The sequence below is a fragment of the Mustela erminea genome, chromosome 18 (genome assembly GCF_009829155.1).
Source record: "Mustela erminea isolate mMusErm1 chromosome 18, mMusErm1.Pri, whole genome shotgun sequence".
NCBI classification, from domain to species: Eukaryota; Metazoa; Chordata; class Mammalia; order Carnivora; family Mustelidae; genus Mustela; species Mustela erminea.
This window is the reverse complement of record NC_045631.1, coordinates 5,428,825-5,453,077: the sequence shown is the minus strand read 5'-3', so window position 1 is coordinate 5,453,077 and position 24,253 is coordinate 5,428,825. Positions and strand designations below refer to the sequence as shown.

The 24,253-nt window shown below is 47.1% G+C and overlaps 1 protein-coding gene across 3 annotated transcripts in view; it reads right to left on the bottom strand.

The window, feature by feature from the left end:
- The window catches only part of DNAH9 (dynein axonemal heavy chain 9), a 318,732-nt gene that overhangs the window by 254,217 nt on the left and 40,262 nt on the right, over positions 1-24,253 (bottom strand). For all 3 annotated transcript variants that reach the window (XM_032322974.1, XM_032322973.1, XM_032322975.1), the window contains 8 exons: positions 23,947-24,061; positions 19,894-19,962; positions 18,192-18,318; positions 14,069-14,324; positions 12,382-12,623; positions 7,168-7,303; positions 3,512-3,708; positions 2,986-3,410 (listed from right to left, as the gene is read on the bottom strand). In XM_032322974.1, coding sequence (XP_032178865.1) covers positions 2,986-3,410; positions 3,512-3,708; positions 7,168-7,303; positions 12,382-12,623; positions 14,069-14,324; positions 18,192-18,318; positions 19,894-19,962; positions 23,947-24,061 — 1,567 coding nt within the window. The remainder of the gene's footprint in view (positions 1-2,985; positions 3,411-3,511; positions 3,709-7,167; positions 7,304-12,381; positions 12,624-14,068; positions 14,325-18,191; positions 18,319-19,893; positions 19,963-23,946; positions 24,062-24,253) is intronic.

Genomic DNA, 24,253 nt, shown 5'->3' with positions numbered 1-24,253 from the left:
CTCCATACGGGCAAAGAAGGGGAAGCATGAAACTGACTACAAACATACAAAGATGAGCCACTTTCTTCATGATCACAGGAATGCCAAATATGGACTACACACTGACAGCACTGGGAGGCACTGAGGACAAGAACTCTGTGCCTTTATCCTATTACCCCTAACAGCAGATCCTATGAAGCTGTACCTGCTTGAGGCACCTGGCCGCTGCCATCACTGTATCCTGTATCAGCCGTGTACTCTGAGGTCTTACCCATCCTAGAGGGACTTCCTCTTTTCCCAGACCTGGCGGACCAGTTCCTAGAGGAGCTAAAAGTGATTTGCCTTCGAGCATGCCTCTCCTATGCAAACCAATCAAACCGGAGTCCATCCGTGTCTCCAACCACCTCCTCCATCTGGCTATCACACTCCAGACCACTACATGCCTACCTTAATAACTACAGGACCAGGAACCAAAAAACTAGACAGTGGCCCTCTGATCCCAGAGCCTGCTGAGATCACTCAAAAGGGCCCATTCTCATCCCGCTGACCCTATCTTAATGATTTTTTTTCCCATGGAAAGCACAATAAAGTCTCCTGCCCCTGTTTTCCCATCATTGCCTCGGCCTGATCTACCCTAGTGCCACCCTGTGTGGCCCCATAGAACATAGTGTGTCTTGTCATCTTAGAATCTGAGTATAACTAACTACCTTTCCAATGGCAGTCATTTCCCATTGAGTCTCTTGGCTGGCCCGGCCACACATAAATAATAATAGGACCTACAATTTGAAACACGCCTCCATGTCCTTAGAAGGCCAGACCCACCCTTGAGGAGGGACTATGAAACAGCTACACTCAGAGACATCTCTGTTTCTACCCCACCTCTTCCCAGTGTTTTCCTTTCTTGTCTCTCAGTTCCTCAGTGAGCTGCAGTTCTTGTGAATTTTGGGAAACTGGGCTCTTCTTTTTTATTCTTTTTATTTATTCTTTAAATTATTGTGTTATGTTAGTCACCATACAGTACATCATTAGTTTTTGATATAGTGTTCCATGATTCATTGTGTAGAACACCCAGTGCCCCATGTAACTTGTGCCCTCCTTAATACCCGTCACCAGGCTCACCCATCCCCTACCACCCTCCCTTCTAAAACCCTTCTTTTGTTTCCCGGAGTCCATAGTCTCTCAAGGTTCATCTCCCCTCCAATTTCTCCCCCTTCATTTTTCCCTTCTCCTAATGTCCTCCATGCTATTCCTCATGGTTCACAAATAAGTGAAACCATGATAATTGACTTTGTCTGCTTGATTTATTTCACTTAGCATAATCTCCTCTGGTCCCATCCCTGTTGATGCAAAAGTTGGGTATTCATCCCTTCTGATGGTTGAGTGATATTCCATTGTGTATATGGACCCCATCTTTATCCATTCATCTGTTGAAGGGTATCTCGGCTCCTTCCACAGTCTGGTGATTGTGGACATTGCTGCTATGAACATTGGGGTGCATATGGCCCTTTTCACTACATCTGTATCTTTGAGGTAAATTCCTAGTAGTGCTATTGCCATTTCACAAGGTGGATCTATTTTTGATATTTCGAGGAACCTCCACACTGTTTTCCAGAGTGGCTGCACCAATTTGGATTTCCACCAACAGTGTAAGAGGGTTCCCCTTTCTCCACAACTTCTCCAAAATATATTGTTCCTTGCCTTGTTTATTTTTGCCATTCTATCTGGTGTAATGTGGTATCTCAATGTTGTTTTGATTTGAATTTCCCTGATGACTGATATCCAAGATCTATAAAGAACTTCTCAAACTCAACACCCAGAAAACAGATAATCAAGTCAGAAAATGGGCAGGATATGTGAACAGACACTTCTCCAAAGAAGACATACAAATGGCTAACAGACACATGAAACTGGGCTCTTCTTAAAGAACACTGGGGAGTGGTGCCTGGGTGGCTCAGTGGGTTAAAACCTCTGTCTTCGGCTCAGGTCATGATCCCAGGGTCTTGGGATCGAGCCCAGCATCCTGCTCTCTGTTCAGCAGGGTATCTGCCTCCTCCTCTCTCTCTCTGCCTACTTGTAATTTCTCTCTCAGTGAAATAAAATAAAATAAAATAAAATAAAATAAAATAAAATAAAATAAAATAAAATAAAAAAGAACACTGGGGAAATCCACTTAAACCATCTCACAATGCTCTCTTGCAGTTTCCTAGAGCAGGAGGACCATCACCCTTGCAAATTCTTTTAGAATTCATTTGCAAATAGACCCATCCTTGATAGGGGGACCATTTCCCTTCTGTTCCCAGGGCTAGATCAGTGAACAAGGCAGCAGTAGCATTAAGCAAGACCACCCCAAATTCAAGGAAGTGGTCAGGTTGGCTTTCCTGGGGCCACAGCTGACACCCAAAGCAGGAGGGCTGCACAGAAGGGCCGTGCCTTCCCCCCCACACCCACTGCCACAGGCTTCTGACTGGGGTGGTAGCTGAGCTTCTAATGGTGGCAGATATGCAGGTGCTGGATAGTTGAAGTGCTCAGGGGAACAGACCATGGCAGATCCAGTCTGTCCCATGGCTAGGATAGCACAGACAGGCATCGGGGGGTGTGGGGACTCAGTGACTTGCCCTTGGTACAGCTGGATAATCTGAGACAAGAAGCAAGGGGTAGAAATAAAGTCTAGGAGGCCCATGAGACCCCCTCTGTTTTCCAGGCTTAGATTTCTCAGTTAGGGTGGCAAAGGGAGCTCGGAGCTCTATTATCACCTAGAACATTATTTACCACTTCCTGGGTGCTTTGCACACACGGGGCACCAAATGGAAAATAACGGAAAAGGAGGCCTAATCTGGTGAACCGAGGGAAGGGCAGAACCAAAGCCATCACCGGTAACCAAGAGCCTGGAACCTCAACCAGTTGTTTTCATTTTTGATTGAACCAATGAAGCCATTGGGGAGAAATGAAAACCAGGGTGTCCCCCACAGCCTGGGAGACTGGAGGAAACCAGAACAGGGGTAGTACCTGTTGGTGACAAAGTCAACGAGATGCTGTTTGAACATGAGGCTCCACCTCTTGATGACATTGAGCAGGGTCGCTTTCAGGGGTCGGAGGTCAATTTTCATCCAGCCATCAAACACCTTGACGGGCTCCAGCCTGCACACCTCTTCATAGAGGTTTTCATAGGAGTCGATCTGGGCCTTAAACTGATGCAGAAGAGGAGGGTTCTCCGGAATGCCGTCTTCTGCGTGGGCTTCCATCTCCTCGGGGGTGAGGACACGCCCATACAGCAGAAACTGGCTCAGAGTCTCCCCCCGGTCCTCCACGTACAGGTAGGAGTACTGGCTGAAGGCATTACGATAGTTGCAGCAGAGGGCCAGCACGCTCTGCACCCTGTCCAGGAGCGCATTCCTCATTCTCACCAAGGGGGCCATGCCCTCCATGTCCGCCTGGGGGAGGGGTGAGGCAACAGCAGGGGGTTAGGCCTAGCCTTTTCCAGAAGTCTGCAGATTAGGCTGGCAGCCGGTGGGAGGGGCTTGCTGGTTAGTACCTGGTAGTGGGGAGAGCCGTTCTGGGGGGAAAGCCGGGGCACGAGGGACGATATTCCAAAAATGCTGGTGACCAGACCTTCAACAGCATCATAGAAACCGCCCTTCACCCCGTACTCCAAGGACGGAGAGAAAACTAATTCCGGTATGGCTAAGCTCAGCTGGGCTTCAAATATCGGGGTGAGGCCTGCCTTATTTTCTGAAAAACAAGGAAAGCATGCTCACACAAAAACGAGAATGGTTAAAATGGGCGCAGGGCAGTACCTGTTTTTAAGGTGCTCTGAATATTTCTTTCCTTGCTCTAAGCTATTTGGGCAGAGGAAAATGGAAATGTAAAATTTGCTAACTCCTCCCCCCGCCCAAGAAAAGGTGAGGGTAACAGTCTTGCAGTGTTTACCAACAGGGGAACCAATGACATTTTGAATAGGCCAATTCTTGCGCTGGGCTGTGCTGGGCATTGTAGGACATTTACCCTCCTGTCCTTGGAGGGCACGTCCCAGGGACTGGACAACCCAAGCCAGTCCCCTTCCACATTCCCAAATGCCTAGGTTGGGGGAACGACAGGGCGGAGGTGAGGGGATGCGGAATGGCCTCTAGTTGAGAACAGGTTGATTGTGCAAAGCTCTTTTCTCCAAAGCAGCTGATTTCCCTCTAGGCACACCCCATGCAATTCCACAGGTAGCCACTAGGTGCGCTGTGACACGCCGGTCAGTAGTAGGCTTTGGCAGGAAAAAACAGGTTACCACCCTCTGTGTTCTGATCTTTTTCTGTGAAAACCGAACCTCTTTCAATTCTGTGGTCCCAGAGTCGTAAAAAAATTTAAAAACAGTATAAATAATTAACAGGCCCCTGATTACTTGCTAGACTAACTTGCCTTGCTAAATTTAAATCAAAATATAACAGGGAGCGAAATGTTGCAAGGACAAGATGAGGTGCTTAAACTTTTATTAATAACCGCTTACATTCGTAGGTCTCCTTGACTGTGGAAATATTTGGGAGACCATGATGTGCTGGCTGCTGTGGGTGGTGGAAACCCCTGGGAATCCATTACCCCTTTTCCCCCAGAAGCAGAGAGAAGAGTAGGCACGTGTGGCTGCCTTTCCCAGCCCTGTCTGCGGTCACGTTGACAAGAGGGTTAGCTCACTGGTGGCATGTGGGGAAGAGCAGTGGCTGCCACTTCTGTGGCTGTGGCCCTGGAGACAGCAGGGGAGCTGTCTCCACAGTCTTCCCTGCTCATGGACGAGAGCCAGGCTGTGGTGGTGACCCAGCTCAACCACAGACATGAAAGCAAGGTCCTTGAACGTGGTGGAACCACAGCACGGTGGGAACCAATCCACTAACCAGAAGCACTCCCCTTAATCTAGAACTTAGGGGCTAGACCTCTTTGTCCTGGAAGTCACAATATTGATGGAGTTCTGGCTACCATGGCTTCATCATTCACCCCAGCTAAAGCCACAGTGGGAGACTCAAAGCTCTATAAGACCAAGGCATTGCCTTCAAAATTGTGGGGCTGATCAATTTGCATTCCTGGATTCAGGAGTGTCTCATCAAAAGCATATATGGAGGGAATGCACAGAAATTACACTATCCTGGAAGAGTTTGTTTTTTTTTAATACCTATGATTTGCATATGTACTCATGATATATTCTGCATTACTATATGCATGAGATACTGATAATTTTAATAGATCAGGTTATATACAATTTATAGGATGCAAAAGACTCATGAGGCCATTTTGACTCCAAAGATTTCTGTCCTGTGTGCTGCTGTGAGAACTTAATCCTAAGGTTCGATGCAATGACATCATCATGACCATACAAGTCAGATTATCTTGGTGGTTCCACCAACTTGGTACAAGTCAGTCACTTTAGGGGTTAAGAGGGGGAAGAGCACTTCTGGACAGAGTGGGTAGCATTGGACCTAGGCAAGGTTTGCATTTTAAGAGGTGACAGGGAATCCAGCCCAAGCTGTGGAAATGGTGCTGGGCTCACCAAGCACAAGGAGGTGGAAACACTGAAGGAGGGCTGGAAGGATAGAGCGGTCCAGCCGGGCTATGCAAAGGGTCACAGTGCTTTTCTTCTTCTCAGAGGCTACCCTTCCTAGGTTCCTTCTCCTCCCCGCTTAGAGAACCAGTACCTTCAGAATTTCATCTAGAATTCCTTGACTCCAGCACCTGCCAAGTCCAGCTCCTGCCCATTCTATATCATGAAGAAAGTACCTTTCTCCTTTCCGCCAGTTCCATGGAGAGAAAGTCACTTTGGCAATCTTGAAGGACCATACCATGCCCTCTCCATCCTCTTGCTCCCCCACAGACAGCCCAGATCGGGAGAGCTGGATAGGCATCAGTCGAGCATGGAGTCACTATGTTTAGGAAATATTTCCCATGCAGTGCCTGTGCCAAGTGTGCCGGGGCAACTTCTAGAATCTTCTAGAGGATGGCTGAGGCCCTGTGAACCTCCAGTGCTAGATGAGGCTTGGTTGGTCCACTAAGGTGAACACTGTTGTTCCCTAGGAGCCAGTTCTCCAGTCTCAGTGGCTCTGCTCCATGCCCCACTGGCTACTTGCCCCCAGGCTCTAGAAGGTGATCCCCTCACCACCATGCTGACTCTTCTGGAGCCTGTTTCTTGCTGCCCCATATCCTTTTGTGGAGCACCTTGCAGACAAAGAGCATGTCTCTGACCTCAGCCACTCCACCTACTAAGACCACTGGAGGTTTGCCCATCTTTGCTACACCCAGAGCTGGCCTTGCTTCCCTTTGTATCCTCAGCCCAGTACCCTCATGCCCTCTTATTTGGGCTGGGTGGGTATCTGGACATGGATCGTGACCTACCTATCTTACCACTGGATTTTCTTTCTTTCCCTGGGTTGGACTTGACACCTTAAACTCTCTTAAACGCCTTCATCCTCTGGCTTCAAACTATTCACCTCAGCCTTTCCATTCTGACAACTTCGCCAATGGGACCCTTACACCAAGCTCCTCAGAATCTACTAGAACACGAAGTGTCAACTCTTCCTCTCTTTCCATCCTACCACTTACTAGCCAAGGTTGGCCCTGTGTACCTTAACTCAGTTTTTCCATCACAAATTCAAAGCTATTTTTTTTTAACAGCTTCAGAGAAAGCCCACAATCTCAACATTCCTTTTCCTTGCAAAAACTACCTCATCCCCAGCTTGCCTCTTTTCACACAGAAAAGCTTCTGTTTCTTCCACTTAACCTGGCGACAACAACCTCCCTGTGTTCTCAAAAGGCTACAGAGATAGAGTCCATTAAGCTTGAAGGCACAGAACGTCCCCCTCCCACTGCCATGAACCAAGTCCAAAGGAAGTCGCCATTACTAACTATGTTGCCTGCTGCTCCAACTTCATTCTCTTTATGAAGCTTTATTTAGATTCAATTGGCACTTGGGTTTTTGCTTTTGTTATGGGCTTCACTATCTTAGAGCCTGGCTTACCACCTGAGTTTTAAAGAGAGAAAAATCTTTTTTTCTGGGAACAATGTAGAAACTCAGCACCCTGGTTATTTTACTAGGTACCATTCACAACACATCTGCAACATTTTGAGAAAAGGCACAAAGCACTCGATCACACTTCACTTTTCATCAACAGGTGCTACTGTTATCTTTCCAGTAATAACACACGTCCCTAAGCCAGTAAATACCAGTGTTTTCCAGGAGGTACTTGAGGGAGCACTCAATGGCAAGAAAAAATCCATCCAGCAACATCTCATCAATGTAGCTGAGGTAAGTCTTCCAGATATCAGAGGTTGGGTCTGCTGAAAATAGACCTAGGTTTTCCTATGAAACAGAGAAGAATGGATTTAAACCATGTTTAATAATATGGAAGGGCTGGTCTAGTTATCATTAATAGGGAAAAAACAACACTGGGGCCGGGGGGAGTTTGCTATTACACATATATAGAATCCATTCTGTCTAATGGGTATAACCACTGAGTGAAAGGAACATGAACTTAATACGTGAAGGGACTATGGGGGTCTCATCCTGTCCCCGAGAAAGAAGGGTGGGGTCAGGCCACTTTCCCAGGAAAAATGGGACACTGGGTGTGATTGATAAGTGTTGATGGGTGTGCTGTGGAAGAAACTATATCAAGGCAGAAGTTAGGGCAGAGAGAGGAAGAGGTGCTAGGGGTAGAGGGCTTTAGGATTCAAGGCATGTAATAAATTTGGGGTTCAAGCAAGTAAACCATTTCCTGGCTAGTCCTTAGAAATGAGCTGGAGTGTTTTGTTTGGGGCATTTACTACTAAAGGCCACTATGCTGAGTGACTTAGAAAATGCATACATATAGGGGCACCTGGATGACTCAGTTGGTTAAATGTCTGACTCTTGATTTCAACTCCGGTCACAATCTCAGCATGGTGAGATCGAGCCCCGCGTCAGGCTCTGTGCTAGGCATGGAGCCTGCTTAAGATTCTTTCTCTCCCTCCCTCTCTGCCCCTCCCCTCCCTCTCTAAAAAGAGGGAAAAAAGAAAATGCATTTACATAAAGGAACACATGTGTGCTCCCCGCCCCCAAAACCTGATGGGATGGCACAGACATCCCACTTACTCATCACCATTTTCATTACCAAGCCTTCTGACATCAACTTTCCATTTATCCCAGATCTTCAAACAAAATGCTAACTACTTTGCAGAAAGTAGTACATTTTTTAGGTGACGCACACCCCTTTACAAACATTTCCATGTATAAACCCCCTGGATTAAAAAAAAAAACAACCCCATGATCATGTCTTTACGTGACAAAACTCTAAAATGTCTAAAATACATTACCTACCTCTTTCCTTCCAAAGTAGACAATTTTTTTAATGATTTAAAGCCCCTCACCACGCAAATCATAAGACAGTGACAATATCAAGTTGCTCTCAGATGTTATTAAGTGTGTCTGTCTGCTTTTTATTTTTTTAAATATTTCTGTTTTATGACTGCTTTGTGTAGTTGTTCAATCTGCTCCCTAATGTCACACCATCAGAATGGCTATCTCTACATTTCCACGTTTTACCTGAGCTCTACTATGGTCTAAGGAGCAAAAATGTTGGAATTTCCATGCACTAGGAAAAGAAATGCCTTGAGTTTCTGATTCTAGCCAAGACAGAGGAATGAGATCAGACCTTCCCAAGAAACAGTTCTTTGGGGGCAACTAGAGAACAGGGATGGGATCCTTCAGAGAAGGAAGTCCTCAAGTTGAGCTTTGCAACCCCCTGACTTTCTACCTAGAGGCACCTGCCAAACTGTGCCCATGGCTCAGGAAAGAGGACCACAATGACAGACATCCTTCCTGCCAGGCAGGAAAAAAAAAAAAGGCAATGGAGGTTTTGGGGCTACAGAGATCACGGAGTCTCCTTGAATCTTTGAACATGAAGCTGTATATCCCGGGAGCCAGACTCTGTAAGGCTGGGCAAAAGCACAGTTGTAAGCTACACGGAGATCATGCAGTCATAGGGTGCACTGGGCAACGTTCGTGTTCTATCCAAAGTAGCAGAAGACCTGACAGATGGCCCAGAGTGTTGCCGAGACCCCAGAAACACCATGCTTTGGGGGTTAGGGCTGCCCTAGAGTATGGTCTCCTTAGACCCCATCCTCACAAAGCTTAACATCGAACCTCAGCAGGAAGAAGCCGACCCACCGGTAGGTTAACTGCCTGTCAGAGGAAACATGCAAACTCCTTAAGGGAAGTAACAACTCTGTTCTAAAGTGGCCTCCAACATGGCTGGAACAGAACAACTACCACCACAACCACAAAAATTACTAGACGGGCCAAGGAGCAGGGAAGTGTGACATTTAACCGAGAGGGGAAATCATCACAAAAAACAGACTCAGCAAATAATTGCCATACCAATTCTGCAATGCTGCTTCCTCAGATTGATTTTATGTGAGAGAAAAATTAACCTCTGTCACATTAAAAAAAAAAAAAAAAAGACGACTCAGAAAATAAAATAGATGTCGGGATTAGCAGATAAGAGTGTCATAATTTGATTTAAAACTCCTCAAAGTTGATGAAAAACAGGTTCAAGAGGTTCACAGACTCCGAGCTGGGTGAACAGAAAGCAGACCTATCTGGGCACATTGCAGTGAGACAGGAAAAAAAAAAATACAAAGATTAAGAAAAGAATCTATTAAAAGCAGCCTGAGAGAAACAATACATTATATAGAGAGGAACAAAGACACAAATTACCGCTGGCTTCTCCTCAGAAACACTGGGGAGGGGAGGAGACAAGAAAATAACCTTTGTTAAGACAAATAAAACTGTCAATGTAAAATTCTATAGCCAATGAAACTATCCTTCAAAAACAAAAGTGAAATAAGGACATGTCAGAGAAACAAAAACTGAGAACACGTGTCATTGGTAGACCGGATCTGCAAGAAAAACTAAAGGGAGTTCTTCATCCTTTAGGCTGCAGAGAAATGACCACAGGTGGGAGGTTCATTTTCTAAGAAAGAAAGAAAAAAAAACAAACAAATCTGGAAAAGGTGAGTATATGGGTGAATATAAAACACTATAAATATTTTTTCTTGAGTTCTTTTATATTTCTTAAAAAATATATTTATTTTTTTAAAAGATTTTATTTATTTGTCAGAGAGAGAGAGAAGAGAGCACAAGCAGAGAGAGAGAGAGGGAGAAGCAGGCTTCCTGCTGAGCAAGGAGCCCAATCTGGGACTCGATCCCAGGACTCTGGGATCATGACCTGAGCCGAAATCAAGAGTCAGAGTCAAATTGAACCACACTGAAAACATTTCACAGGAAAACTCTGAAGCTGATGGTGATTCATTTGAGACCTACTGAAACCCAGAACAACCACAGCAAATGTCATGCACAGGATGCAATGCCCATTGAGAAATCAGACTATTCTAAAAAAAAATGGTTAATAACAAGAAGGTAGGAAAGCAAGAACAGAAAAGCAAAACAGACATGAAGCAAATAGGAAACAGCAAAATGGTGAGCTAAATCCAATCATACCAATAATTACGTTCAGTGTCATCGTCTGAACATTCCAGTTAATCGGCAAAGTTGTTAGCAAACTGAGTCTCTACTATACGGTCTGTAAAAGAAGAATTTCGAATCTGAGGAAACAAACAGGTCGAACGTAGAAGGGCAGGATGATAGGCAGGACGAAGAAGGAATGATGAATCTGGAAGGTAAGACGAGAATATTAACAGGATAAAAGAAGCCTCAGGTCAAGGGAGTATTCTGAGAAATAAAAAGAGAATTTCATGAGTATAAAGTGGTCAATTCATCAGGAAGTTATAATAATTATAAATGTGTTTGTAACAGAAGAGCATCAAGGGACACTGGGGTGCCTCCCTCAGTGAAGCGTCTGACTCTTGTCAGGTCGTGATCTCAGAGTCTCGAGATCGAGCCCCGCATCGGGCTCCATGCTCCCTGCAGACTCTGCTTAAGACCCTCCCGCCCCTCCCTCTGCCCCTCCCCCCATAAAATAAATAAATCTTTTTAAAAAGAAAAAAAGTCAACAACATCAAATACTTGATGAGAACTCTGACCACACTGAAGACTTTGACAAATCATCATTCACAGTCACAGGCTGAGCTTTTAGCACTCTACCTTCAGTAACTGGTAGAACGAATGGACAAAAAATTCAGAAACCATACAGAAGATCTGCACAATACTATCAGCCACTTTGAACTACTAGATATTTATAGGACACTATGCCCAACAATGGAAGAATAATGTATTGTCAAGTGTGCAAGGAACATGCCATAGATAGACAGACTTGTAGGTCACGGAAGAAGTCTCAGTGAGTTCCCGATAATTCAGATCTTTGAGAGTACTCTCGCTGACCACACTGGGACTGAACTCAACATCAATTTCATCGGGCTATCCAGAGAAGTCCCGAACATGGCGAAATGAAGCCATGCGCTTCTCAATGACTACTGAGTTAAAGTATGAGTCACAAGCCAAAAAAATTTAAGGCTGAATGACAACGGAAATGAGGCCTGTGAAATTTGGGGAATGCAACTACAGCACAGCTAACAAGGAAAATTATGTCAAATGCTTGTATTCAAAAAGAAGAAAGACTTAAAATCTGTCCCCTAAGTTTCTACCCTTGGAGGTTGGTAGGGCGGGGGAAGATGGGCATCATAACCCCAAATTAAGAAAAGAAAGGCTAAAGAACAAACAGCAGAAATTAATGAACTAGAAGACAGATGAAGAAAATCAACCAAGTCCAAAGTACATGTCACGTGCCTCAGACCACAAACCATCCCAAATGTCAACTGTGGCTTGGTACTGACTTTGGGCTTGAGATCAACCTGCCAGAAACAGCTGGTGTAGGTGGCTGGGGTAGGGCTGAAGCTGGTGGCCACTTAGAGCTCCCATCCATGGTCCAGTCATTGACAGCAGACCCGAGGCTGCCCTGATCACAGGCGGGGCAGAGCCTTGCTGCATCAAGTACAGGTGCCTGCATGGCTTCTTCTCTTTACCAAAGGCAGGCAGGGAGACCAGGCTCATCTTCCACCTCCCTGGGCTGATAGAGCTGGGTGACAGGGACGCTGCTGGGGGCCCACACGGGGCTGTGTGGCAAGTTGAGGCTGGTTAGTACGGATGCTAATTTAGGGTTCTGCACTGGAAACATCCTTCTATCTCCTTGGAGTCTGGCGTGGGACTTAAGTCATGCCAGTGTCTTAACAACCATTTAAAAAGTATTAATTTTGACATGCTGATACCAGAATGTCTTGCCTCTCTTCCTAGCCGTTAGCTTTAGTTCTCTTGCTGTCACTATACACCTCCGTCCCTGAATGCAGAAGACACGGCGTCTGTTGCTTAAATCATTTCTTACACCCAAATACAATTCCCCGTGCCCTCCCTCAGCTAGTGGTATGTGTATCTGAGAGGCCGGTTATTACCTGCACGAGGGCGTGAATCTTAAGTCCAGATTCTTTGATGAGATGGTAGTATTTTTCCATACGATCATGCTGATCGTCCATGGAAAGAAGGTATTCCTTTTTTCCGTCTTTTCTCTTAAATATCGGAGACACCCATGTTTTCATGATGTTTTGAATCTCTTCCACATTGTCCTTAGCTTTCTGAATTCTTTGTTCGAGATCGTGAATGCCATTGGTGATTTGAATGACATAATCCAAAATGCCTGCTCCCCCAAAGAAACAAAATTAATTGAAATCACTAAGGTCTAGTTGCCATAAAAGGAAGGGATTTAATATTTGTAGGTTTTTTTTTTTAAATTTTATGCATTTGAGGGAGAGAATGAGTTGGGGCAGAAGGAGAAGACCCCCCCGCAGAGCAGGGAGCCCTATGCGGGTTTTGATCCCAGGACCTTGTAATCATGACCCGAGCCGAAGGCTTAGCCAACTAACCCAGTCAAGACCCCTTAATATTTGTAGGTTTTAAAAGACTTTTCTGCACAGGTTACTTTGTTGTCACCAGAGCCCTCTTCTTCTTAGTTGTGTTGAACAGCCAAAATTGACCATAACCCTGATTATGGAAGGAAAGAGACAAAGAGGTAACGCTTACCAACCAAGGACACAAAAGCTGGCACAGCGGCTGGGGCATACCAGTGCACTAGGATGATTTCATTGGATTAATGGACCTTATATTTTTGAGTACTTTTGCTTTATTAAATGTTGAAAACATTGTTCCCTCTTGCATATAAAATAAAGTTCAGACTCGCTTAACATAGCATTCCAAGACTTCAGAGTTGACTGTAACTTTCCTTTGAAACTCGACCTCTTTTGAGGACTCTAATGAGAATTAATCTCCCTCCCCTGTGACTCACCATGCTGTATTTTTAATTCTGTGATGGCTTTTTATCGTAGCCTGTCTTGCATGATTTAGAGTTGTACATATGTCTGTGGTCTCAACTAAATGTGAGCCCTTTGAGGGTAGGAACCATGTCCCACATACCTCATATCCCATATTCCCTGCCTGGTCCCTCACGTAGTACCCTGCAAATGTTAAACCATCCATGAGATTAGTAGTGAATTGGAGGATACCTGAGAATTAAAAGCATAGTACCCCCATTTGAGAGGACTACAGTCCAGGGGGGCCTGTGTGGCCCGGTCAGTTATGCCTCCAACTCTTGATCTTTGTCAGGTCACAACCTCAGGGGTCATGGGACAAGCTCCACATTGGGCTCCACGCTCAACAGGGGGTCTGCTGGGGATTGGGTTCCTCGCCCTTTCTATCTCCCTCTACTTCTCCTCCCACTCATGCACAAATGAATAAATCTTAAAAAAAAAAAAAAAAGATGTCTACAGTCTAGTGAAGAAAATTAAGTAATTGGGATAACATAGTAAAAGCTAACATTCCCAATATATGCTGGAGAATGCAGAGTCTCCCCCAGAGCACAGTCACAAGATTTTCTAAATCTACCAATCATATCCAAAGAGAAGACGAGGAATGGAAGCCCTTCTTGCCCTCTCTGCGATGGATTGCTGTCTGAGAGGGCAGGTTTGTGTTTCGAACACAAAACCAGATTACTGGGGGGATCATTCGAGGTTCAATCAACTTCATCAGGATCTCAGCCCCCACCCCGCCACCAATCTCCCCACCAAGTTGCAGGCGGTACCCCGTTACCTTCTGTTTTCCAGTTTAGAGTCCCCTCCGCAGCTCTCAGACGGAGATCAATATCCCTCAGCTCTTCCTCCACTAATGGATATTCCACCTCCAAAAGAGTCTTAACCACCTTGTTGTACCAACTGGCCATCAACTCCAACTTAGCCACGAGCTGCCGATAGAATTCCTTGGAGGAGAACATGGTGGCCGCTGTCTCAGGAACCTGCGCCATCTGCCTGGGTTCAAGATAACTCATTTCCTTCAGCACTGAAATCAGCTGGAGAGGAGAACCAGCGTTAAGTGGCAGGGAAAAGCAGCAATTATCAGTCAAGGACTGGAAACCCCAGGACCCCAGAGACTTTCTGGGACTCCTCTTTTGCTTCTACATGTTCCTTAAATCTAGAGAAAGGAAATTGAGTTTTAGGCAGAAGGAAGAGGGCTCAGAGGCAGTCTTACCAAGGCTGTAAGTCCCAAAGAGCAACAATAACAAAAAAAAAAAAACTCAAGGAAGGCGGCATGAGTGACAGGAGAGGTCTAGCCTGATGTTTCTGGGCAGGCAGCTGACCGAGCCAGTTAATTCCTATGGAGGGGCGAATGCACAAGGGAGGGGAATCACCAGGTATAGGCCAGCCACATGCCTGAGAAGCCCCAAACTCAGACTTCTGCTCTTCTCTCAAACCAGGTCAGACACACACACGGTCACAGACACTGACAGAATTGGGAAGAGATGCCCATTGCGCAACTTTAATTGTTAGCTATAATCATTCGAAATAGCCCTTTGTTTCTGGAAGCCTGTGTTGGCTTGTCTCTGGGTTTTAATCTACTAGAAAATGGAAGTCACCCAGGCCTCTCTGAACTTTTGTGGGTACTAGATTAGGTGGAACCGCCCAAGTGAGAGGCCAAGAAGATGTGGTCCAGTGAAAAAAGAGGCCTTTGGCTGGGCTTTTCGGCATCCTGGTCTTCACCCTTTGCATTTTTTTTTTTTAGGATTTTTTTTAATTTATTTATTTATTTATTTATTTATTTATTTATTTATGAGAGAAAGAGAGAGTGTATCGGGGAGGAGCAGAGGGAGAAGGATAAGCAGACTCTGCACTGAGCATAGAGCCCAATATGGGGCTCCATCCCACAACCCTAAGATCATGACCTGAGCTAAAATCAAGAGGCAGACGCTCAACCAACTGAGCCACCCTGGTGCCCCACACCCTTTATTTATCCTGTTTACCTCAGAACCTATGAGGACTGATGTGTATCGGTAGGAGGGACAAAACAGATACCAGGCCACAGATTCTCCCCATCCCTCTTCTGCTTCCCTCCCCTTCCTCTGCATGGAGACACCGGGACTCTTACTCTCTCTGCAATGGTTCTAGGCCAGTGTTCACTACTGCCCAGCCAAACTTACTCAGGGTTAAGGCAAATGCTAATCATTCGGCAGGGAAATGCCCTCAGCCTCCTAGCTTATTTTGAAATAAGCTCAAGATAGATATTAAAATTCAAATGTAAAAACTGAAAACAAAAAATTAAAACCTGGAGGCTGCTTATATGATATTGAGGCAGAGAAGGCCCTTCCAAACAAAAAACAAAACAAAACAAAAGAAAACAGAAAATAAAAGACAGAATTTATAAGCATAAAGTATCATTCACATAATGAAAGACACACCTCACCTGGTAAAAAACAAAAGCAAAAATTTTTTAATATCTGACAAATATTGCCCAAATACTCAAACAAATTCAGAGGAAAAGAGGGCACTTCTACTCCAAAGTGGGAGAAAGACATGAACAAGTGATTATAGAAGAACTGTAACTGGCCAGTGAACACATGAGAAAGTTCTACTTTACTGGTGGTCTAATAAATACAAATTAAAACAATCCCGAGATATTATATATAGATATATAGATATTTAGTTGTACACACTGGAAGCAGTTTGGAGAGTAAGATGATATCTTTCTGGCAGGAAAATGACAAGAGTTCCATCTTCCTGAAGAGCATATTGATAATACACATGTGAATTCTCACAATGTTAACATCCTTTATCCCATTTCTAGGCATTCATTCCAAAGAAACCATTGAGGATGGATACAATAATACAATAATACAATAATAACCAAAGACCTTCCTGTAGCATTATTTATAATGTATTTTATTTCATTGTAAGATGCCTTCAGCTGTAAGATTCACTATTATTTCATGTCCAACTAAAGGGGGAAAAATGTTGTGTGTTAAACCATAAACATGTGCCATTTTCAGAGATGTTAAAAAAAGTGCATCCTATGATCAATGAAATACAGATTGATAAAACTAGAAAATAATTTAAATGCCAACGGGAATTTAAAATAATTTAGAGAAATAATTTACAAAAATGCATTTCTCAGGGTGCCTGGGTGGCTCAGTGGGTTAAAGCCTCTGCCTTCGGCACAGGTCATGATCCCAGGGTCCTGGGATCAAGGCCCGCATCAGGCTCTCTGCTCAGCAGGGAGCCTGCTTCCTCCTCTCTCTCTGCCTACTTGTGATGTTTGTCTGTCAAATAAATAAATAAAATCTTAAAAAAATAAAAATTTCCCCATATAATTGCTATCCTGGCCCCCAAAGGGGCAAATCTGGTCATGTCCCTCTATTCACTTTTACTAACATAGCCATTGTCCCATTGCTCGAAGCTGGAGCTAAGGGATGTTCACAGCTCTTCTTTGACTTGTGCATTTGTTGTCTCCCCCTGACTCACTTTATAAGTCAAGTATTCATTCCCTCTCCCCTTTTCCTCCCTCCTTTCCTCCCCCACCCTTTCCTCCTCTCACCTATGAACACCTATAAAGCACCTACTACATGCCGTGCATTGGGGCAGAGAGAGTCCTTGCTCTGGAGTCTACGGAGGAGGCATGGTCCATTCTCAACATCATCTCGTCCCGAGGGCTTCATTCTTACAGTTACAACATCTAGACCGTGGCCTAGTTGGTAATCCAGAAACTCCTCACTTTGGGCATTTAACATTCAACTCCGCTCAGAGTGCCTGCTGATAAAATTATGCCCAGGAGTTCAGTGATTTAAATGTCAGGCTTGTGTCATTCCAAAGTGAAGAAACAGACCCTTCAACTCCCTTTGCTGACTTACATTCCAGTCGGAATTGATATTCTACTTAAACTGTAATTTTCTCAAAAGACACTCATATCCTATGAACTCCATTTCTGGCTCTCTCTGTGCATTCCTGGAGAACATGCCACTGAGACAGAAGTAGGCAATTGCTTTTAGCTCAATGCAACCTATACTTTTGAAAAAAATTTTTTCTGATACACTTCTTGATATGGTCTAGCTTTTGGCTTTCATGAAAGATGGCACATGAAGGTCTTCTGCCCTTCTGATCGCCTGGAGCAGGATCTCTCAACCTCAGCACTACTGACTTTGTTGTGGGGTGCTGTCCTGGGCATTGTTAGGGAGTTGAGCAGCATTCTTAGAATCTACTCACCCCATGCCATTGGCATCTGCTCCATGTTTGACAACCCAAAGTATCTCCCGGGGGGACAAAATGATCTAATAAAGATACATCTTTGCATATTGAGGTTCTAGCTTCCAACTAGCTGGGTTCCTTGAGGGTGGGAATGGGGTCTTACACTGGGTTGGCCCTACGGCATCTAGTCAATGGCCTTCATGTGGAACATGCATTCAAGGTAGGTGCTATCTGCTCTGTCTGGTACTACCTGGTAATGCCGTTACCCCATCTGCCCAAAGATGGGGAGCAATATCTATTACCTGTTTAAATATACCTCTAGGATTCTAGATAGCGTCTATCTAGACTAAGATATTTAAAGTTCTGGGTGAGTTCATCTTGAGTGTAACTGCCATTCTAACTTTGTGTGGAAAGGCAAGTTCATTGTAAAACTGTTATCACACACAGGAAAGTTTAAAAAGTTATTTTGCGATATCTTCTGTTGTGCAAAATCAACACAAATCTACTGGCCAACCATGGGGAAAAAAGGAGGCCATCGGACAACCTGAGAAAACATGGCACCACAGCATTCACCCCCGGTAAGAGATCCAGGGTGGAAATTCTCAACAGCTTCTGCATATTCTTATCAAAAGCCTTTTTGCTTTGGAAATCAGCCGGAACCCAATTTCAGGAACCCGAAAGGCAATTCCTGCTGCCTGACTTACCTGTGGGTTAAAGTTGACAGCGATCTGTTTCGTCTCCGGGTCACGTTTCAGGAGTGGTCGGGAAAGATTGTACTGTGACTTCTCTGACACGGTCTGACACCAGTCCTCATAAAGTCTCGTCTCATACCTGCCAGAACCAGAGAGAACAGCCACCTCTTACACACCCTCCCAGCACCTGGGGAAGTCCTAGTGATATCTTAACGTGTATATAGCCCAGATACCTACATGTGAATGTATGCACATGTGTATCATGAACTGAAGATACTATTGGTAAAACACTGGAATCTGTTCTTTTTTTTATTTTTTAAAGATTTTTGTTTATGGGGGGGCTGGTGAGTGCATGCACGCATGCGTGCACAAGTTGTGGGGGAGGGGCAGAGGGAGAGGCAGATTCCCCGCTGAGTGGGGAGCTGGATGGGGGACTCAATCCCAGGACCCTGAGATCTTGACTGGTGCTGAAGGTCCACGCTACACTGAGCCACCCAGGTGTCCTTCCCTCAACCCATTCTTAATTCAGAGTCAGTGGCTCAGCCTGGTAGCTCCTGCAGGTATCACCTCATTTCAAAAGGTGGCCCAGCTTAAATCAAAGAGCAGAAAGAAAGGCTCCCTGCAGTCTTTGCAGGGTGTAATGGGAGTTGTGATTTGTCTCATTAACTGATGGAAGAAGTCACTGGCTAAGATTTGCTCTCACACTGATCTTCGAGAAGCTCAAGGTGCCCGTGGGTGGGTCGTTACACGCTGACTGAGCCCCTCCCCCGTGCTGGGCTGGAGGGTCAACACGATGAAGAAACACCGCACGGTCAGTGCTGCTAATGCCGTGGAACACAGCTAAGCAGGAAATATGGAAGCACAGTCCTGGAGAGATGGACAGGACAGGAGGTATCCAACGGCGGGCTGAGTGTGTGATGCGGAGAATGCCGGGAAGCTTCATGGAAGAGGGGCCGCGTTAAGGCTTGCCTGACTCTCAGAGGAGAAGAGGTATGGCAGTGAAATGACTGCTCCCAGCAGAGGTGAGAAAGGGTGGCCTGGGATCCGGGAACCCCTCAGGCCAGAAGGGGCAGGGACAAAGCTGGAGAGGGAGGCAAAGGCCACAGGGGGTGCCTAGAGACAGTGGGGTGGGTGTGGGGAGGCCCTGAAAGGCCCCCCAGTCAGGGGATGAGCCAATATCCTCGATTTGGGATTTGCTAACCGCATGGCAGTGTGGGCAGCCGGAACCGTGCCCACAGAAGATTCACTGCCACTTTAAAGCAGGAATAACTAGGAGTGCGGGCACATGGTCATTCTTGTGTTTTCTCGGAAAGGACCCAGGAAGTATTTCTAAAACTCATCTTCTCTTTCTGCAGCACAAACTGTTGCTTTCCGCTCAGTGAGCAGCTGCTGTGATTTTCTGCGACACTGGTCTCAAGGTGCAGCGAGGAGCTCCCTACTTCCTCTAGCTCTGCCAAGTTCACGCTCCCAGCAACACTACCCCGGAGAGTGTCCATTAGGGCCATGGAGCTGCATTCCCCAGAGGCCCTGTGTTGGTGGCCCAGCAGGGCGCTGTACTCACCGCCATCGGGTTCTATCCTGAGACACAGACAGGCATTTGGCAGCCACGGGGGCGGGGGGAAGGGGGGGGTTAATCTGCACAAACCCGGAACCACAAAGGCATGGCGGGGGGCTATGCCATTTGCAGAACAATGCGATCCCAGAAGCCGCTTACTTTTCCAGCAGTGAGAGCATATCTTCGTATTTCTGGGTCATTCGCTTTCCTTCGGCAGAGTCCATGCAACTGCCCCCACAAAAGAGAAGAAGAAATGGCATCAATTCAGAAGTCAAAATAATGATCCAAGTAACAAACTACAGCCTACAAAGAACAGACTGAACGGCTTCGTGGGCCAGTCTCCAAACATCGCTCAGGGAGCCAGCCTCCAGCCTCCAGCCAGCAGTGCCCACCGGCCACTAGAGGGCACCTGCACTTCCAGAGATGAGGGTGGGCCCCCCAGGTGACACGGAGGGAATGCAGCCAGCCCTAGCCCAGCCAGTCACACGTGGGTAAGTGAAGTCCATCCGAAATCTGAATAAAAGGGAAACTGAGACACAACAGGAAAATGCTCTACGTAGTTTTCTGTATTTAAGGAAGAAAAACTGTCTATAATATTGTGCATTGCAACACTGTAACAAACTAGATAACATTAAAACAACGTTATGTGTGTGTATGTGTGTATACACTGTTAGCTGGGTTTGATGCTCCTTTGCAACAGGAAACAGAGACCAGCCTCTGGGTAATGTGTGAAGCATCTGCACTTTTCAGAACCTTCCCAGGAACCCTGTGGGTTCTGCCGGCAAAATGAGGCAGCTTCTTGCGAAAATTTTTATAAAAACCCATTTGGGCTTTAAACCAACACAAAGTTTCTTCACTAGATCTCCTGAGCTTTCTGTGTAAGCCCTCACGCCTGCACAGAAAGCTCTGGATTTCCTGAAGGGCTTTTTTTTTTCTTTCTCCCAGTTGCTTAGTTCCCTTCCCTGGTGAATGAGCAGATACGGCTGACGTGGAAAGGGCTTCAGACTAGGTGGGCTGGCTCCCCCCCAGCCCTCCTCCCCTCACTGTGGGATTTCTGCAAGCCTCCTCACCCCATCTCACTTTTGTTTCTGGAGGAGGAGGAGGCCTGAGGGGACAATGGTCCCCCACAGCAATGCCTGGAAGTTTGGTAAGTCACCGGGCAAGGGCAAATTCCCCCTAGGTTCTACTTCCCTTCCTGGTGAGAACTGGAAAACATTTTAGGAACCCATTTGTATATACAGCTGACCCTTGAACGACGGGGATGCCGACCCCCATGCAATCAAAGATCTGGCACAGAACTTGTGACTTCCTAAAAACCAAACTACTAAGAGCTACTGTTGGCCAGAAGCCTTCCCGAAAACATAAACAGCCAATGAAGGCACATTTCCCACATGACATGCCTTATGTACTGTATGCTTACAATAAAGGAAACTAGGCAGAGGAAAATGTTAAGAAAATCATAAGGAAGAGAAAATACATTTACAGCACTGTAAAAACTCCGTCTGGGCCAGCGGCCCCTGGATCTATCTCCTGCTCGGGCGGTGTGTGCCGGGGACAGACCAGGCGTCACCCCTCCTTCCAGCCTCCCAGCCCTCTCTGACCTCTTTCCCAGCTGTAAGTTTGAAACCATCTTCTTAGCCATCCCCCGCCTCTGGGACCAACCAACACCGTCTTCTGAGCTCAACTCCTTCCTGCTGACCAACCACGAGCTCCCAGGTTCATCAGATTTATTGCATCGAGGAGGGGAGGCCACGGTCAGCCTGCACCCAGTCACACCTCCCTCCCAGCCTACACCTCCCTCCCTCCAGACTTCTACTTCAGTGATGTGGTCCTGGAGGGCTGGGCCGATTCTTCTGGCCATGGAAGGGCAAGGGTGTCCTTTGTCTCTTGAAGTTGCAACACCAGAGTAGCGGCTGGGCCTCTCCCCAAACATGGGGAAGCCATCCCATTATGGGAGCAGTGAGACCTAGGATGCCATGGACGCTGCTGAGAGGGGGACAAGACCCTGAACCAGGTCCTTCCGGGTCAGCTGGCCCTGGGTTCTGCCCGCGGAGGCCCTACGTCTGTGATTCCAAGAGGACCGCGTCCTAGATGAGCAGGTGAAACTTCTCAAGACACCGGTGCGCACCTGTTGCATCTCCGCAGGCTGGCTGCTGGGCTGGACAGGTTGCTCTTCCCCTTTGAAAGGCTCATTCTCAAGCACAATGAGGAGCCTCCAGAGCCTAGTGGCCCCGGAGGGGTCCCTCTGGCATCCCCCTTGCCTGAGTCTGTGTCTCCCTGAAGCCACTAGGTAGCTTGTAACCGCCCTGGAGCCCTTGCCCAAGCCCTGGACCAAATAGAAACAAGGAAACTTTGAGGGGCGGGGGGCAGAGGAGGGAGGAAAGGAAAGGAAAAGAAATCTAGGTGTAAGTGAACCCATGCAGCTCAGACCCGTGTTGTTCAAGGGTCAGGTGTATATGGTAGGGAACAGTACGGATGTGAATTCATTTTTAAACAAATGGGACTTTTCAGGGGAACTGTGGGGGATGCGCTGGGGTGCCATTCAGATCCCCCTGGCTCAGGCAGTGTAAACCACCCTCCCATCCCCCGTGGCCATGGATGTTTGCTGCTGATAAAGCCTAGCCACCTGCCTCCTGGGACACAGCTGCAGCCCAACAGAGCCCCTCGCTGAAGGTCATGCCCTCCCTTGGGCCAGCCCATATCAATGGGCGGGTCTGAGAAGATGAGGGCTCAGCATGGGGGCAAGCTTCCCCTGGCTGGGGACTCCCTGGGAGGACCTCTGGGCTGGGACTCTTGAGCCCCACACTGTTCCAGTCCTTTCTGGACTTTCTCTGGGGCGGTAGGCCTGTGGCCTCCGTTCTGTCTCCCCTCAGTTTCTTCCTTTGCAAAACAAAGAGCTCAGCTAGCTCAGGCTGCAGCAAATGTTGCAAATGGATTGCCTGCTGAGCCCACCTGACCTGAAGGCCTGTTATCTGATCTGTGCGGAGTTGGGGAAAGGGGGCACTGGCTCATTCTCAAGTTGGCCGCTTTACATCCCCATCCAGATTTTCAGCTTCCCCCGGTGTCAGCATTTGGCGCATACTGAGTCCTGCTTTTCCGCTGGGCAGCACTGGATGGGGCAGCGGTGACCCCCATTGGAGCCCATCCTGGCTGCCTGGCATCATCTTCGGGGCCTCTGAAAGCATTCAGCCTCACCCCCTGCGCCAGACCATCTCTAAAGCCCTACCTAGGGCCAGAACCCCTGTGAGGACAGTCTGTTTTGGTTTTGTTTTCCCCTCCAGTGCCCTCGGCGCGGTTCTCTGTAAAGAGGGGTCAGAGAGAGACTGCCCTTCCTGGAAGCATCCTGAACATGATCTCACAAAGAGTTCCGTCTCTCGCTTCTAGCAGCCGAGGGGCCTCTGTATCTAGCTCGGCTTCCAGGCTCGGCTGAGCCATAGGCCAATGGGTCCCACCAAACCCGGTCAGCTGTGGAATCTCAGTGGGGAGCCTGCTCAGGACGGGGATTCAAGGGCCCCACCCCGCTTCCAGATTCAGATTCCAGCGAGGGAGGAGAGGCCTGGGAATCTGCACTGGACCAGAGCCCTGGGTACGCGAATAGACAAAGTCCTTACACCACGCTTTAGGAAACTCTGGGCTTCGTTCTTTTCCAGCCACCTTAGTGGTGGGGAGACGCTGTGGCAGAGACGTGTCTGTAGAATCCTACAGAGCTGGAAAAACCCGGACTCCTTTACCTCTACAGACTGATCTCGCGGAGCAGGAAGAGGCAGCCAGCCATCCTTTGAGCCTCAGCTGACACCAGGGGGCTCCCTGTCAGTCCAAATGTATCAATCTCACTCCCAAATGTTTGCACCCCCTCACCCCAAAATTCATGCTGCAATCCTACCCCTCAATGGGATGGCATTAGGAGATGGGGCCTTCTGGGGGTGGTGAGGCCACGAGGTGGGGAGCCCTCGGAAGGGAGAGGAGGACACAGAAGACCGTGACCTTGGACCTCCCCAGCCTCCAGAGCCGTGTGAAGCATGTGAAACACCTGTGGTATTCTGTGTTACAGCCCAGATGGACTGAGATGCTGGTCTGTTGCTTGAGGATGCAAAGAAATGAAGATGATTTTCATGCCTGAGCTGAGTAAGTTGCGTTCCTCACAACACTCAAAATTCCAGAGCAGGGGCTGAACCTGAAACCGAGCCCGCCTTCCAGGAACCAGTTACTTACAGATGGGTGATGCGTCTGAAGATGGCATAGGGCTCCTGGATTCGCTGTCTCAGCTCCCGTGCCCAGCGGAGACCCCCGGCCACAGTGGGCATGTTCTTGTGTACTGAAGAGAACCCTGGGGACACAGCACAGGTGGAATTAGTGAGGCCGTGGCCCCAGCCCTGCCTGGGAACACCTGCCCCCTGGTACCCTGCCTTCACGTGCTAATGTCACCCTGCACTCACACTGAGAGTGGGGAGTCCCGGGGAGATGGCCATGTAGGCTCAGTGGTACAAAGGGGTGGCTTTGGGGAGAACATTAAATGCAG